Source organism: Canis lupus, chromosome 5, assembly GCF_048164855.1.
Source record: "Canis lupus baileyi chromosome 5, mCanLup2.hap1, whole genome shotgun sequence".
Taxonomy (NCBI): Eukaryota; Metazoa; Chordata; class Mammalia; order Carnivora; family Canidae; genus Canis; species Canis lupus.
In genome coordinates this window covers 54,958,837-54,976,038 of record NC_132842.1, presented here as the reverse complement: position 1 = coordinate 54,976,038, position 17,202 = coordinate 54,958,837, and the positions used below count along the sequence as shown (strand labels likewise).

Here is a 17,202-nt window from a genome sequence, read left to right as displayed (position 1 = left end):
AGAGAGAGAGGCAGAGACACAGGCAGAGGGAGAAGCAGGCTCCATGCCGGGAGCCCGACGTGGGACTCGATCCCAGGACTCCAGGACCGCGCCCTGGGCCAAATGCAGGTGCTAAACCACTGAGCCACCCAGGGATCCCCCTGATACCAAGTTACTAATTCAAATTCTGTTTAAATAGATTTTAGAATTGTATTTTTATGTATAAAAGTATTTAAACCTTTGGCCTACACATGGCACATTCTTGCTATAGGGCTAGTGTATATAAATCTAATTAAATTTACAAAAGCAAGAGGAAGTAAGCATTCAAATATGACTGAACCCATTAGGGGCATGAGCTCCTTATGTAGCCAAAGCTATACTCTGCTTAACAAAGTAATGATTTCACTAAATCAAAATTAACACTAAGAGGATATGAATAAAAATTAAGAAAGACAAAATAGGGATCCCTGGGTGGCACAGTGGTTTGGCGCCTGCCTTTGGCCCAGGGCGCGATCCTGGAGACCCGGGATCAAATCCCACGTCGGGCTCCCGGTGCATGGAGCCTGCTTCTCCCTCTGCCTCTCTCTCTCTCTCTCTGTGACTATCATAAATAAATTAAAAAATTTAAAAAAAAAAAAAAAAAAAGAAAGACAAAATAGGGATCCCTGGGTGGCGCAGTGGTTCGGCGCCTGCCTTTGGCCCAGGGCGCGATCCTGGAGACCCGGGATCAAATTCCACGTCGGGCTCCCGGTGCATGGAGCCTGCTTTTCCCTCTGCCTGTGTCTCTGCCTCTCTCTCTCTCTCTGTGCGACTATCATAAATAAATAAAAATTAAAAAAAAAAAAAGACAAAATAATACAAGTACCAAAGCAGCAGGAACAACATGCCAAAGAAAATTAAAGTGATCCTGTACTTATAATGCAATCCTCCACTGGAGGCTAGTGGTGGACTTCCTTACTCCTAGTAACCCACTACTATTAAAAAGTAGATTTAAGACCTGATGAAGAGGGGCACCTGGGTGGCTTAGTTGGTTAAGTGTCCAACTCTTGGTTTTGGCTCAGGTCAAGATCTTAGGGTCATGAGATCAAGCCCACAACAGCTCTATGCTCAGTGTGGAGTTAGCTTGAGATTATTTCCCCCTACTTCTGCTATCCCTCCCTTACCCCCCGGTTATGTTCACTTCTCTTAAATTAAAAAAAAAAAAAAAAAAAAGACTTTAGGAAGATTTTCTTATGGTCAGATAAAAGAATTCATATTCTACAAGGATATGCTTCACACATAATATTTGCTCCACGGATAATAGGCAATTTTAACTGTATATCTTCATCATTGAAATCTGGTAATTTAAGTATTTTATAGTTTGAGATATTTTATAATTCAAAAGAGCAATGAAAACTCTTCAGAATAAAGGAACACATAAAGTTTAAGAGGTGATGTACTAACAACTACCAACATTAACTGAGAATTTACTTGGACCAGACATTATGCTAAACAGATTAACATGAATTCTCTTCTTTAGCTTTTTTTTTTTTTTTTTTTTTTATGATAGTCACACAGAGAGAGAGAGAGAGAGGCAGAGACATAGGCAGAGGGAGAAGCAGGCTCCATGCACCGGGAGCCCGACGTGGGATTCGATCCTGGGTCTCCAGGATCGCGCCCGGGGCCAAAGGCAGGCGCTAAACCGCTGCGCCACCCGGGGATCCCTCTTCTTTAGCTTTTACAAGCTCTCTTTCTAAACAGGGAAACTGATATGTAGAAAACTTTAATAATAATTTGTTCAAGATTTGCAACTATTAAGTTGCAGTAGGATCATAATTCTAGATTCCCATCACTTCCATCCATGTTTTCCCTTACCTTCCAAGTTCAAGTTCTAATACTCTCCACCCCACCATTAAACCTATCTCCACAGAGCTGATAAAAATCACCCCACTTATAAATGCCTAAGATGTAATCACAATGAAAAGTCAAAGCTTTGAACATTAAGTACACATAAGTTCTAAATATATGTAAACAGACTACTATCTAGTATTGAATTCATGATTTTTTTCAGGATCAAAGATTAACTAAAAGCAAATCTGAAAGTAACAGAACAATCATTTTTTTTTTTTTTAATTTTTATTTATTTATGATAGTCACAGAGAGAGAAAGAGAGGCAGAGACACAGGCAGAGAGAAGCAGGCTCCATGCACCGGGAGCCCGACGTGGGAATCGATCCTAGGTCTCCAGGATCGCGCCCTAGGCCAAAGGCAGGCGCCAAACCACTGCGCCACCCAGGGGTCCCAACAATCATTTTTTTAACAAAAAAATTTTTAAGATTTTATTTTTATTTATTTATTCATGAGAGACACAGAGAGAGGCAGAGACACAGGCAGAGGGAGAAGCAGCCTCCCTGTGGGGAGCCCGATGTGGGACTCGATCCCAGGATGCTGGGATCACGCCCTGAGCCGGAGGCAGACACTCAACTGCTGAGCCACCCAGGCGTCCCCATCAATTTTATTTTTTTTAAAGACTTTAGGGGGATCCCTGGGTGGCTCAGCGGCTTAGCGCCCGCCTTCAGCCCAGGGCGTGATCCTGGGGTCCCGGGATCGAGTCCCACGTCGGGCTCCGTGTATGGGGCCTGCATCTCCCTCTACCTGTGTCTCTGCCTCTCTCTCTGTGTCTCTCATGAATAAATAAATAAAATCTTTAAAAAAAAAAAAAAGACTATTTATTTATTTATTTATTTATGACAGACACACACACACACACAGAGAGACAGAGACACAGGCAGAGGGAGAAGCAGGCTCCATGCAGGAAGCCGGATGTGGGACTCGATCCCGTGACTCCAGGATCACACCCTGGGCTGAAGGCGGCACTAAACCGCTGGGCCACAGGGGCTGCCCAGAACCATCATTTTTAACAAGTTCTTTACCTCCTTTCCTAATTTATCTAAATGTTACCTGGAACACGTTTTGAATAACTGTAGTAATTTGTATCTCCATCTTCAGGTTTCGTTGCATGGCCTTTATCTTGTTTGAATTTTCCATATTGGCCAAATCATCCTTCTGTTTGTTCTTTTCAGTCTGTATTTCTAACAGTTTATTTTCTGAAGATTGTTTTAATTCTATTAGATTAAAAAAAAAAAAGATACTATATATAACAACTCCTACAAACAAGAGTCTGGAAAAATAGTGAAGCAGAATAGCTCCTGACTGTTTCAGTCAACAGAAAATATTTCATAGGCATCATTTCAGGTTGCAGTTCCATTTTGATCTGAAAATGACTTGCTTGGTGAAAAATACCAATATTTTGACTTTGACACTATACTTTACTGTATTATTTGATTTTTTCCCCCTGAGAATATATTAATTTTGTGATTTAAAGTTCTAAAACAATAAAAATGAATCAAGCAAAATACATTTTATATACTATTTTTAAAGAGACCATGTGCAAAATTTTAAGAAAATTTGAAAATTAAGAAATTTCTCAATGGCTGAGATAACTGGCCTTATCAATCTCTACAGTAAGTGAAAATGTTTTCTACAGAAAACAAAAACAAAACTGTTCTACATACCTAATCTCTTCTTTCTAACATCAAGCAGTTTTTCCTCCAAATCCCAAGATTCCTGAAAAAGTGAAGGCACATTACCTAAGAACAAACCTGTAACACTTACATCACTCAATTTTATCTATTAATTCATGTTTTCCCAACCTCCAATTTTTAATCTCTTTATTTCCATACCAAAAAATAACTATATACAATATAGTTGCCAGCAACAGGTTACTGAAATCATGAGAATGCATAAGCAACCCAATGTGCAGTTACCTGGTGTGATTTCATTATTAATTTGTTTAGTTTTAATACATGTTTCATGTTATCCATGAGCACACTGAAAAGGAATAAAAAATGATTTGTTAACCTTAATTAAAATTATAAAATTAAAAAAGTAAATATTATCATGAATGAACAAATCAATTATATATTTCCTTTCATGAAATTTATTATATACTTCAATAGAAAATTATCTTTTAACAAAATAAACTAAGAAAACTTTGATGTAAAGTAAATTTCTGTTTAAAATTAGAGATGCAGGGGCACCTGGGTGGCATAGTCAGTTAAGTGTCTGACTTGGTTTCAGCTTGGGTCATGATCTCAGGGCCATGAGATCAAGTCCCATATTGAGCTCTACACTCAGCCCAGAGTCTGCTTAAGATTCTCTCTCCCTCTGCCCCTCCCCACTGTGTTCGTGCTTTCTCTCAAATAAACAAATAAATATTTAAATTAGATGCAAAAAATAAATTAACAAAAATAAAATTAGAGATGCAGTTCCCTAGAAAAATAAAAAATCTGAAATTTAGGTACGTATGAACCTTTCTAAAAATATCCTAATAATAGACTTTATTTTTAAGAGCTATTTTAGGTTCACACCAAAACTGAATGGAAGGTAAGCCCATAGGCCCCTGACTCCTACCACACACAGCCTCAATTATCATCATCCTCCACCAGAAAGGTCCATTCATCACAAATGATGAATCTACATTTAACATATTATCATCCAAATCCTATAATTTATTTATTTTTTATTTTTATTTTTTTTCAAATCCCATAATTTACAGTAGGGTTCATTCTTGGTGGTGTACATTCTATGGGTTTGACAAATGTATAAAGACATGTATTCACCATTATAGCACCACAGATAATAGTCATGTATTCACCATTATAGCACCACAGATAATAGTTTCACTGAATATTCAAGCTGCTTTTTACCCTCATGTCTTCAGCAAGTATTTCTGAGTACCTACTACATGCTAGACATATGCCAGGGACCAAGATAGTAAAACAAATAAAACACCAAGAGGAAAGAATCTGCTGAAAGAGAAAAATAAATCCACAACTATAATATGGCTTCATTATAACCAGTAATAAATATGAACCACTTAAAGAGTTGTGCACAGAGTAGAACAAGGGAAACCCTTGATCTTAAACACATGAAATAATTACCTGGATTGCCTACATCAACTAGTTTGGTATAACTGGAGCCAAACAGTGTGAAATAAGACTGGGTAAGAACAATGGCTCTTATACTTCAAAGTGCCACCATCCCTTGGGAGGATGTTAAATGTGGATCACCAGGTGACCCTGACTATGCCCATTTGTCTTCAGAGACTGAGTCAGTAGGTTTGGGATGGGACCAGCAATGTGATCACCATGATAATACTAATCATTCTGGGGCAGCCCCGGTGGCGCAGCGGTTTAGCGCTGCCTGCAGCCCAGGGCGTGATCCTAGAGACCTGGGATCGAGTCCCGCGTCGGGCTCCTGCATGGAGCTTGCTTCTCCCTCCTCCTGTGTCTCTGCCTCTCTCTCTCTCTGTGTCTATAATAAATAAATAAATCTTTAAAAAAAAAATACTAATCATTCTGATAATCAGCCAGGCACGAAACACTGCACAAGTTTATTGAGGAGGCTGAAAATGTGAATCTCTGCATAGACCTGGGAAAGCTAAACTCATTTTCTACTAGTTACAGCTATACTGGTTTGTAAACTTAAAAACTTGCTTAAAGGGGATCCCTGAGTGGGTCAGAGGTTTGGCACCTGCCTTCGGCCCAGGGTGTGATCCTGGAATCCTGGGATCGAGTCCCATGTCAGGCTCCCTGCATGGAGCCTGCTTCTCCCTCTGCCTATGTCTCTGTCTCTCTCTCTCATGAATAAATGAATAAAATCTTAAAAAAAAAAAAAAAACTTGCTTAAAGGCACTACCTCAGCCTTTTTGGCCTTTCTGTTCCCTTTGGGTGTCAATCCTGTACCTCTTTAATTCAAGATTATTTTTTAAAGATTTTATTTACTGGGCAGCCCGGGGGCTCAGCAGTTTAGCGCCCCCTTCAGCCCAGGGTGTGATCCTAGAGACCTGGGATTGAATCCCATTGTCGGGCTCCCTGCATGGGGCCTGCTTCTCCCTCTGCCTGTGTCTCTGCCTCTCTCTCTCTCTGTGTGTCTCTAATAAATAAATAAAATCTTAAAAAAAAAAAGATTTTATTTACTTATTCATTAGAGAGAGAGAGAGAGGCAGAGACATAGGCAGAGGGACACCAGGCTTTCCATGGGGAGCCTGATGTGGGACTTGATCCCAGGACTCTGGGATCATGACCTGAGCTAATGGCAGACATTCAACCATTGAGCTATCCCGGCGCCCCTAACTCAAGATTGTTTAAACCTCACCCTCTACGGAGGAGCAATTGTTAGAGGTCTCAAATTCAGATTTTAGGTTTTATGTATTCCTGGAGTTAAATGGAATATAGGGAGAACGCATTACCAGCCTGAACTAAAATACTCAGGAAGGGGAAGTGTCCAGATGCATCTTAGCACTTTTACGATACAATGTAGGGAATCTTTTAATCACAAGATTTTTTTTTTTTTTTATTTATGATAGTCACGAGAGAGAAGAGAGGCAGAGACATAGGCAGAGGGAGAAGCAGGCTCCATGCACCGGGAGCCTGATGTGGGATTCGATCCCCGGTTTCCAGGATCGCGCCCTGGGCCAAAGGCAGGCGCCAAACCGCTGCGCCACTGAGGGATCCCTAATCACAAGATTTTATTAGAACTTTGAGAAATAAGAACACAGGTAAGGAGGTAAGGCCCCTGAGGCCAGACACAAAGGACCAGATTATAGAGAACCTTGACTGCCAGAGTTTAATTTTATATTCCTTGGCAAATACTGTAACATATACAAGTTCATTTCTGCCAGTGAAAAACGAGGCATATACTTCTTGTCTCATTCCTCTCACTGGGTTATTGGACAAATGAGACAGCCCTATTCCTGTTTTACAGTAAATACTGAACAAAAGTTAACTTTCAAAATATTCCTTCAAAATTTTCAAACTAGGGCAGCCCGGGTGGCTCAGCGGTTTAGCACCGCCTTCAGCCTAGGGCCTGATCCTGGACACCCGGGATCGAATCCCACATCAGGCCACCTGCATGGAGCCTGCTTCTCTCTCTGCCTGTGTCTCTGCCTCTCTCTCTGTCTCTGTGTCTCTCATGAATAAATAAAACTAAAAAACTAAAAAAAATTTTTTTTTCAAACTAGCTGGCTAAAAATCTCCATTGCTTCTTAGTGTTGCAATCCAAACAAAAGGTTAGCCAGACTGTAAAAATTATAATGCGGAATATGACCCACTAAAATTCTGTCAATTTTCTTATTCCCCAGAAAAAGGTGTTTAGCACTGACAGCAAATTAAAAAAAATCAGAAAACTCAAGTCATTATGCAAATCTCCCATCTTATTCTCAGCTTTAACAAATTCAGAAAAAAAGACAAAAGAGAAAAAAAAAAAACGTACCTAGTCTTGGGGTCAATTTTCTCCAGGTTTTTTTGAAGTGCAATCGAGAGCTGCATCCTACAATGCAAGGAAAAAAGCTCGCATTTTAAAACATGGATAACACTTGTGGTTCATTGAAAAGAAAAATGTAAACATGACAAGTTAAAGATTGATTTATTCTTATTTTTTTTAAAGATTTTATTTATTTATTCATGAGAGACACAGAGAGAGAGCAAGGCAGAGACACAGGCAGAGGGAGAAGCAGGCTCCATGCAGGAAGCCCGACGTGGGACTCAATCCCAGGACTCCAGGATCACGCCCTGGGCAGAAAGCAGGCGCTAAACCGCTGAGCCACCAGGACCGCCCTTTTGATTTCTTTTTAAATGTAACGTAAACCATAAGAAGGTTTTTAAACACTACTGTATGGGAAATACTTTGATAAAGAAGTCACAGAAATGGAAAAATAACAAGATGTGGTTGTGCACGGCTAGGCTGAGGGACTGATTAGACTGGAAATCAGCCTGAGCTTTGCTCTCCAACCCATCCACCTTCGTGCAGGGCTGAGAGGAAGCATTAAGGCACCACAGAGATCAGCACAGGCCTGAAATGGAGTTGGGGAATACAAAGCCATACCTGAATGTAAACTTTAAAGGATACCTACATAAAAACAAACTGCATAAATTACTTTTAAATCCAAATAGCTAATAAGTAATAATGAAAAGGTTAGAGTCACTTCTTCCTTTCTGTCACACACAAAAAATGAATTCATTAAAATGAGATATCTTAATAGCTCTGAAGTCATCTTTAAAAATATGATCTAGGGCACATGGCTGGCTCAGTCTCTACAGCATGCAACACTTGGTTTAGAGGTGGTGAGTTCAAGCCCCAGGTAGGGCACAGAGATTACTTAAAACAAATTCATGAAAAATACATATTATCTATATAATGATAGAGGGAAAAATGTTCACTGCTAGAAGCAATCAAGAGGACTTTAACTAGTTTTCAATTAAATAAGAAATTCATCTGGAAAAAAAAAAAAAAAAAGAAATTCATCTGGGAAGGCCAGAAACACAAGGAAGTAATTTTAAGTCATTCACTTAATTGATATTAATTCAGATCACACATCTAAGAGATCACGTCTTATTAATGAATGTATACAAACACCTACCACAAAGCTTAAGAGATAGTAGAAACTCAAATATTTGTTGAATGAATTTTAAAATACAGATACAAAACCTGTATTAAAAATATATTAACTATTTGTTGGCAAATTGAACACCAATAAAAAATAAATTTATTAAAAAAAAATAAAATAAAATAAATAAAAATAAAAATATATTAAGGGTGCCTGGCTAGCTCCATCAGTAGAGCATGAGACTCTTGATCTTGGGGTTGTGAGTTCAAACTCCATGTTGGGTGAAGAGAGGACTTAAAAATAAAATCTTCTAAAAAAATAGGAAAATGTATATATTTAAACTTGGTGACAATTCTTTTACTTGATTAATAGTTACTGCAATAATCGAATCCATATAATCCTTTGAAACACTGGATGAAATTTAAACTCACCCTTCTATTTCCTTGACTGATATTTTCTTATTAAGTCAACCTTATGTAACTACTTCAAATGAAGGTATTAATGAATGACATAACTTTTCTCTCAGGGCACAAAATTCGTTTACCCATTACCTAATGATCATTTCACTTGATGAGTCATTTAGACTAATTAAAATATTCCCTCCACCTCAAATCATACCCATTTTGCATTCAGTTCACAATGCTTATATCTAAAATGTAATAATTACCTGTCTAATGCAAGCTTTTTCATTTCAAAAGCAGTTTTCACTTCTTCAACTTCCTTTTCCAGGTCTTCAATTTTACTATCGAAGCATAAACAAAAAAATTTCAGCAATATCAAAAAAATTCCCTGTTGGCATAAATATAGAAAGTAAACCTTTGAAAAAAGTAAAATGGCCCTATCCAGATAAAATTATTCTACAGGCTCCCCACCCTGATGCATTTATAGATTAGGTAAACAGATGCCTCTGAGATACTTAACTAGTCATCTTGTGAAGGGGAATGCCAGAAGCTAATGTGACCACTCAGATACATGTTAAGTCCATCCCCTGTATCAACTTCTCAGTATATGCATGAAAAATTACTTGGAAAAATAAAGACAAAAATAAAGAAAGGTAATGGTATAAGATGGATAATAATATCAAACGTTAGTAAAAAACAAAATTCAAAAATATGACATACGCTTCAATATGCTTATCTTGTATGAGTTGTTCTGGAGTTTTTTCTTCATCTACAAAGAAATAATTTTTTGAAGTTAGTAAGAGTTTAAAAAAGTACTGTCCAAAAGATATATAACGTAAGCCACAGGGAGGGGGAAAAAAAAGTAAGCTACAAATGTAAACAACACTTTAATTTTTAATTTCCATATTAACAAACAAGTAAAAATATTTCAATGTAACTTATTTCATAAAACCAATAGATCTAAAATATGTAATTAGGGCAGCCCAGGTGGCTTAGCGGTTTAGCAATCAAGGGCCTAATTTCTGGAGACCTGGGATCGAGTCCCACATTGGGTTCCCTACATGGAGCTTGCTTCACGAACTCTGCCTGTGTCTCTGTCTCTGTCTCTCTCCCTCATGAATAAATAAATAAAATCTTTATTTATGTAATTAATTTAAAATTACTAATGAAATATTTTATAATCCTTTCTTCTGTATTTTGCATTTATAGTCCTTTTCAAGGACTAACCACATTTCAAGTGTTCAAAGGTCACATGGAGCTAGTTGCTATATGGACAAGGTAGTTTCAGAATAATGGAAAATAGAAAAGGAGTAAAATATTAACATGAGCAATGTCAAAAAGATCACCTGTATGTCTATATGTTAGAAACAATCGGAAATCAAAAGGTAAAATTACAATGTACAATTACTTTCAAAAATATGAAATATTTAAGGATATATTTTTTAAAATTTCTATATCTCAAGACTTTTATTTTTTAAAATATTTTATTTATTCATGAGAGACTGTTCTGGAATTGGATAGTGGTAATAATTACCAATACTGTGAATATACTAAAACCTACTTAACTTGTACATTTTATGTTTTTTTATTTTTTTTATTTTTTATTTTTTTTTTTTATTTTTTTTTTATTTTTTATTTTTTTTTTATGATAGGCACACAGTGAGAGAGAGAGAGGCAGAGACGCAGGCAGAGGGAGAAGCAGGCTCCATGCACCGGGAGCCCGATGTGGGATTCGATCCCGGGTCTCCAGGATCGCGCCCTGGGCCAAAGGCAGGCGCCAAACCGCTGCGCCACCCAGAGATCCCTGTTTTTTTATTTTTTTTTAAAGATTTACTTATTTTATTTATTTATGATAGAGAGAGAGAGAGAGAGGCAGAGACACAGGAGGAGGGAGAAGCAGGCTCCATGCCAGGAGCCCGACGTGGGACTTGATCCCGGGACTCCGGCGCCCTGGGCGAAAGGCGGGCACTAAACCACTGAGCCACCCAGGGATCCCCTTAACTTGTACATTTTAAAATGAATTTTATATTATATGAATTAAATCTCTTATTAAAAGAAAGTTGTCGGGATCCCTGGGTGGCGCAGCGGTTTGGCGCCTGCCTTTGGCCCAGGGCGTGATCCTGGAGACCCGGGATCGAATCCCACGTGGGCTCCCGGTGCATGGAGCCTGCTTCTCCCTCTGCCTGTGTCTCTGCCTCTCTCTCTCTCTGTGTGACTATCATAAAAAAATAAATAAATAAATATTTAAAAGAAAGTTGTCAGATACACACACCACACACATAAATACATATCATACAATGCTATTTACATCAAATTCTGGAACAGTGTTGTCCAAGAGAAATTTCTGCGATGGTAGAAATGTTTAATATCTGTGCTGGCCAACAGGGTAGTCACTAGACACATGTGGCTTTTGAGTATTTGATATGTAACTAGAGTAACTAAAGAACTGAATTTAAAATATTAATTTTAATTAATTTAACTCTACAGTTAAAGGCCACATGTAACTAATGGCTACTGTACTAAATAGCACAACTCTAGAAAGCAAATCTATAATAACAGAAATTATAATGGTGGTTGCTGGGGGTAAGGGTAGGGACTGACTGTGAAGTCAAACAAGGGAGGTGTAACAGAAATATTCTATATCTTGATTATGGAAATGGTTATATTGATATATACATTTGTCAAAATTCAACAAATTGTACTCTGAAAATGGATACACTTGCTGTAAAAAAAAATCCTTCAAGCAATAAAGTAACATATTCTTTTAAGGGTAAAGTAATTTTTTTTAAGCTTTATTTATTTATTCAGAGAGAGAGAGAGGCAGAGACACAGGCAGAGGGAGAAGCAAGCTCCATGCAGGGAGCCTGACGTGGGACTCAATCCCGGGGTCTCCAGGATCACACCCCGGGCTGCAGGAGGCGCTAAACCTCTGCGCCACGGGGGCCGCCCAAACTTTTGATATCTTTCTTCGAAGATTACAACCTCACTCCTTGCCTTGAAGCTATAATCTCCTTTAGTTGTAGAAACTCTACAGTGTGCGCTATAAAGCCTACTCAAGTTTTCAGATTTCATAATTCCTTTAAAAAGGGATGATATATAAAAAAAAAAAAAGGGATGATATATAGATGGAAAACAAGGACTATATGAGAAGGTGGAGAATTTCTTAACACTTGGATTTTACTCTCATGTCATCTCAAAGACACCATTGGTGATCAAAATATTTAAAGGAACCCCTCCTTGTCACACCATTACTTCCTTCATCACATTTACCACACTTAATAATGATCTTCCAAGGTTTCTTTCCTTACCTGTTTTGCTACATAGAACTTAAGCTCCACTAAGGCAAATTCTGGCTTATTCAACACGTCTCCATGCCTAGTTAAGTGTCCCTAGCAAGGACATAATGAATACTTTAAAAATGATTTGAATGAATGCAGGAATATGTACAGAGACAATTTCTCAATGGTCCAAATTACTTTCTACCTTTCCCCCTCTACCTTGTCCTCTAAGAAGATACTCTGTTTTTATTATGTGAGCTCCCATGCCAGCAAAGAATTTGGCCATATCCTACCTTTCATCTATGATGAAACATCATAGTTTAATACAAAAAGCATGGATTTTGGAAACGAAACCATTAATTCCTCCAGGTGAAGGCAGTGACCTACTGGTCATTTTTGATGAAAGCATTATTGATATAATGGAAGGTCATGGCTTTGGAGGCAGGAAGGCGGGGATCCCTGGGTGGCTCAGCGGTTTAGCGCCTTGGCCCAGGGCGCAATCCTGGAGTCCCGGGATCGAGTCCCACATCGGGCTCCCTGCAAGGAGCCTGCTTCTCCCTCTGCCTGTGTCTCTGTCCCTCTCTCTCTCTCTCTAATAAATAAATAAATAAATAAACAAACAAATAAATCTTAAAAAAAAAAAAATGGAGACAGGAAGGCCTGATTCATATGCCAGTTTCATAAATTACTAGTTAATACTAGCAGAAAAGAGGCCAGGGGGCCCATTTCTCATAGTCCTGGTTTTTGTTGTTGTTGTTGTTTTGCATAAAAAAGACTAGAAAGCCTGGAATATCAAATGGACAACACACTAGAACTGCCTTTGGATCTATGGCCTTATAAAAGAATCTGAGCAGAGCCCAAAAAGTTCCTAAGTTAAACATGTATTCAGGTGAAGTGACTAAATCATCTATGTGGCCTCCTTGGGTTTTCTGCAATTCTTGCTTCAACCTAAGTATTATTTGGATTTATTCTTTAAGTCTATTTCACAGAGAAAGAGTCAACAAAACCTCTCTTTGTGATCCAAGGGCTTAAAAATTAGGTCACAATAATAGTTATTACTTTAGGAGCCTTAAACCATTATTTTACTACTGTCTTGCTCCCTAAGCTTCTGGATTTTAAAAGTTAAATATACATTTTTCCAGGGGTAGGGTGGCTCAGTCAGTTAAGAGTCTGCTTTCACCTCAGGTCACAATCCCAGGGTCTTGGGATAGAGCTCTGCATCAAACTCCCTGCTCAGTGGGGAGTCTGCGTATCCCTCTCTCTCTCCTCATACTTGTTCTTTCTTGGTCTCTCTCAAATAAATAAGTAAAAAAAAATTTTTTTTTAAGATTTTATTTATTTATGGGAGAGAGAGAGAGAGAGAGAGAGAGATAGGCAGAGACACAGGCAGAGGGAGAAGCAGGCTCCATGCAGGGAACCCGACGTGGGACTCGATCCCAGGACTCCAGGATCATGCCCTGGGTGGAAGGCAGGTGCTAAACGCTGAGCCACCCAGGGATCCCAATAAAAATTTTTTAAAAATTTAATTTTTTCAGGGTTTAAAATCAAAATTATCATTCATATCTTTAAGCTAATCTGCCTCTCATTCCTATCTTCCAGTGTTTCTCAAAGTATAGATCTTAAATCACTGGCTTAACAATCATTTGATCTAATTTAATCTCCAAGCTGTTCATAATCAAGTTCTAGGAATCCTTCCCACAGAAATTTCCCATTCTCTGATTAACAGAACCTAATTGTCTTGCATTATTATTTAGGGTTTCTATTTCCTGAATTCCTAACAAGTTCCTAAGGGACAGGGCAAGCCTGTCTTTTGCTTCTTACATAGTATAGTACAGCATTATGCTGACACTCCCATTCCCTAAATAAGCAACTTTTTGTAAAGTTGATTTTCTTTTCTCTAGAATACTGTTCATCACCACGCTCATAAAAACTTATTTGAAAATGAAAATACTTACTTGCATCAACCATTGATTTATATTCCAAGAGTTGTTGTTTTGTCTGTGCTCTTAGCCTGGAAAAGAGAAGTCATATATATATATATTTTAAGATTTTATTTATTTATTCATGAGAGATACACACACACAGAGGCAGAGACACGGGCAGAGAGAGAAGCAGTCTCCATGCAGGGAGCCTGATGTGGGATTCGATCCGGGGACTCCAGGATCATGCCCTGAACCAAAGGCAGATGCTTAACCACTGAGCCACCTGTGTATCCGTTTTTTTTTTTTTTTTTTTTTTTAAGTAAACTGTACCCCAAACATGGGGCTTGAACTCAAAACCCTGACACCAAGAGTTGCACGCTCTACTGACTAAACCAGTCAGATGCCCTAGAAAGTATTTATAGAGGTTTTACTCTTTACTATATGATAAACCAACTCACCTTTTTCAGAAGTTCATGTAATAAAATGAGTGTAAGTAAACTCAGCAATAAGTCTTCTAGTTTGACCTTATTTATTTATTTATTTATTTATTTATTTAAAAATTTTTATTTATTCATGAGAGATACACAGAGAGGGAAGCAGAGACACAAGGGAGGGAGAAGCAGGCTCCACACAGGGAGCCCAACATGGGACTCCATCCTGGGTCTCCAGGATCAGGCCCTGGGCTGAAGGCAGTGCTAAACCGCTGAGCCACCCTGGCTGCCCGATCTAATTTATTTAAAGTGGGTATAGAGTGTTCCAGTTGAAGATGGTGATGTAGGAAAACTATGTCCCTCTCCACAGAACACACCAAATTACATCTATTAATTGCACAATTCCTCCTGAAGAACTAAGGGCTGACTAAACACTAATGAATAACCAAAGATAGATAGAACAGAAAAACAGGGAGAGAGATGGAAACATGCCATGTTTTGAAAAAGTAACTAATATATACAGCCATAGCTCTAGTCAGCCAGCAAAACTCACCAAACACACAGTCTGCACAGGGGATACCATACACAAGATGACTCCTTCAAGTTTAGGAGAAGTACCTGTTTACCTACTCCATAGAAACAAACATAAAAACTCAAGCAAAATGGGGAGATGGAGGAATATGCTCCAAAAGAAAGAACAAGAAAACTCAGACAAAGAACTAAATGAAACAGAGGTAAACAGTAGTCTATGGCTATACCACCCTGAACGCGCCCAATCTCGTCAGAGGTAAACAGTAAGCCTGAAAAAAAATTTAAAGTAATGATTTTAAAGATACTCACTGGGCTGGAGAAAAGAGTGGAAGAACTCAGTGAGACCTTCAATAACAAGACAGAAAATATTAAAAGAAACCAATGAGAGTTGAAGAATGCAATAACTGAAAACACACACACATACATACACACACACACGAAAGTCAACAGTAGATGAAAGGATCAGAAGAATCTATCAGTGATCTGGAAGACAGGGTAATGGACAGCATACAAGCAGAAGAACTCAAAAAGTTTAAAAAATGTAAATAGATTAAGAAATCTTTTGGACAATATCAAGCAAACATTTACATTAATGGGATCCAGAAAAAGATGAGAGAGAAAGGCGTAGAAAAGTTATGTAAAGGAATAATAGCTGAAAACTTCCCTAACCTAGGAGAAGAAATAGATATCCAAGTCCAAGAAGCACAGAGTTCCAAACCAGGTAAATCCAAGGAGTTCCAGACCATAGCACATAAAAATTGAAATGTCGAAGTTTAAAAATAAAAGGAGAATTTTTAAAGCAGCAAGAGAAAAAACATAAAGTACCTAGAAGGGAAAACATGAAGATATCAGCTGATTTTTCAGCAGAAACTTTGCAGGCCAGAAAGGAGTGGCATGATAAATTCATAGTGCTGAAAGGAAAAAAAAACTACAACCAAGTACCTGCAAGGTACTCAGATTTGAGGAGAGATTGAGTTTCCTAGACAAACAAAAGATAAAGAAGTTATCACCACTAAATCAGTGTTGTAAGATATGTTACAAGGGACTTCTTTAAGTGGAAAAGAAATGTCCAAATTAGACATAAAAAAAGATGAATAAGAAGATGTAAAATAAGACAACATATACATAAACTGTGGAGAAGGCAGTAAAAAGGGGAAAGAAGGGGGAAAAGAGATTTTTTCTTTTACTGTTTTTGCTTTTTTAAAATTTTTTTATTTATTTATGATAGTCACACACAGAGAGAGAGAGAGAGCGAGAGAGGCAGAGACACAGGCAGAGGGAGAAGCAGGCTCCATGCACCGGGAGCCCGATGTGGGATTCGATCCCGGGTCTCCAGGATCGCGCCCTGGGCCAAAGGCAGGCACCAAACCGCTGCGCCACCCAGGGATCCCCATGTTTTTGCTTTTTTTAGGATGTGTTTGAACTTGTGGATGACCACCAAATTAATATGGACTGCTATTTATTTGGATCTTATATATGAACCTCATGGTAACCACAATGATAGAAACACAAAAAATAAAGAGAAAAAAGCCAAACAAAACACTAGATTCATCAATCACAAAGAAAGAGAGCAAAAGAAGAAGAAAAAGAACAAAATCCAAAGTGAGTAGAAGAAAGAAATAATACAGATCAGAGCAGAAGTAAATGACACACTGACAATAAAAAAAAAAAAAAGCAATGAAACCAAAGAACTAGTTCTTTGAAAAGATGAACAAAATTGATAAGCCCTTAGCCAGGCTCATCAAGAAAAAAAGAGAAAGGATCCAAATAAATAAAATCAGAATCAAGAGAAGTAACTACCGACACCACAGAAATACAAAAGGTTATAAGAGCATACTATGAAAAATTATATGCCAAAATAATGGACAACCTAAAAGAAATAGCTAATTCCTCAAAACACACATCTTCCAAAACTGAACCAGGAAGAAATTAAAAATCCTTAATAGGTCAATTACAATATAAGAAAATTGAATTGGGGGCAGCCCCAGTTGCACAGCGGTTTAGCACCACCTGCAACCCAGCGTGTGATCCTGGAGACCGGGGATCCAGTCCCATGTCGGGCTCACTGTGTGGAGCCTGCTTCTCCCTCTGCCTGTGTCTCTGCCTCTCTTTCTCTCTGTGTCGCTCATGAATAAATAAAGAAAATCTTAAAAAAAAAAAAAAAAAGAAAGAAGAAAATTGAATTGGTAATCAAAAACTACCAAAAGGAGTGCCTGGCTTGTGTAGTCAGTTA

The 17,202-nt window shown here is 38.2% G+C and overlaps 1 protein-coding gene across 1 annotated transcript in view; it reads right to left on the bottom strand.

Annotated features, from left to right (window-relative positions):
- Window positions 1–17,202, bottom strand: part of CENPH (centromere protein H) — a 31,109-nt gene that overhangs the window by 1,292 nt on the left and 12,615 nt on the right. Inside the window, exons 2-8 of the mRNA XM_072826724.1 lie at window positions 14,041–14,096; window positions 9,528–9,576; window positions 9,074–9,148; window positions 7,293–7,349; window positions 3,785–3,848; window positions 3,533–3,584; window positions 2,919–3,082 (exon numbers count right to left, since the gene is read on the bottom strand). Coding sequence (XP_072682825.1) covers window positions 2,919–3,082; window positions 3,533–3,584; window positions 3,785–3,848; window positions 7,293–7,349; window positions 9,074–9,148; window positions 9,528–9,576; window positions 14,041–14,096 — 517 coding nt within the window. The remainder of the gene's footprint in view (window positions 1–2,918; window positions 3,083–3,532; window positions 3,585–3,784; window positions 3,849–7,292; window positions 7,350–9,073; window positions 9,149–9,527; window positions 9,577–14,040; window positions 14,097–17,202) is intronic.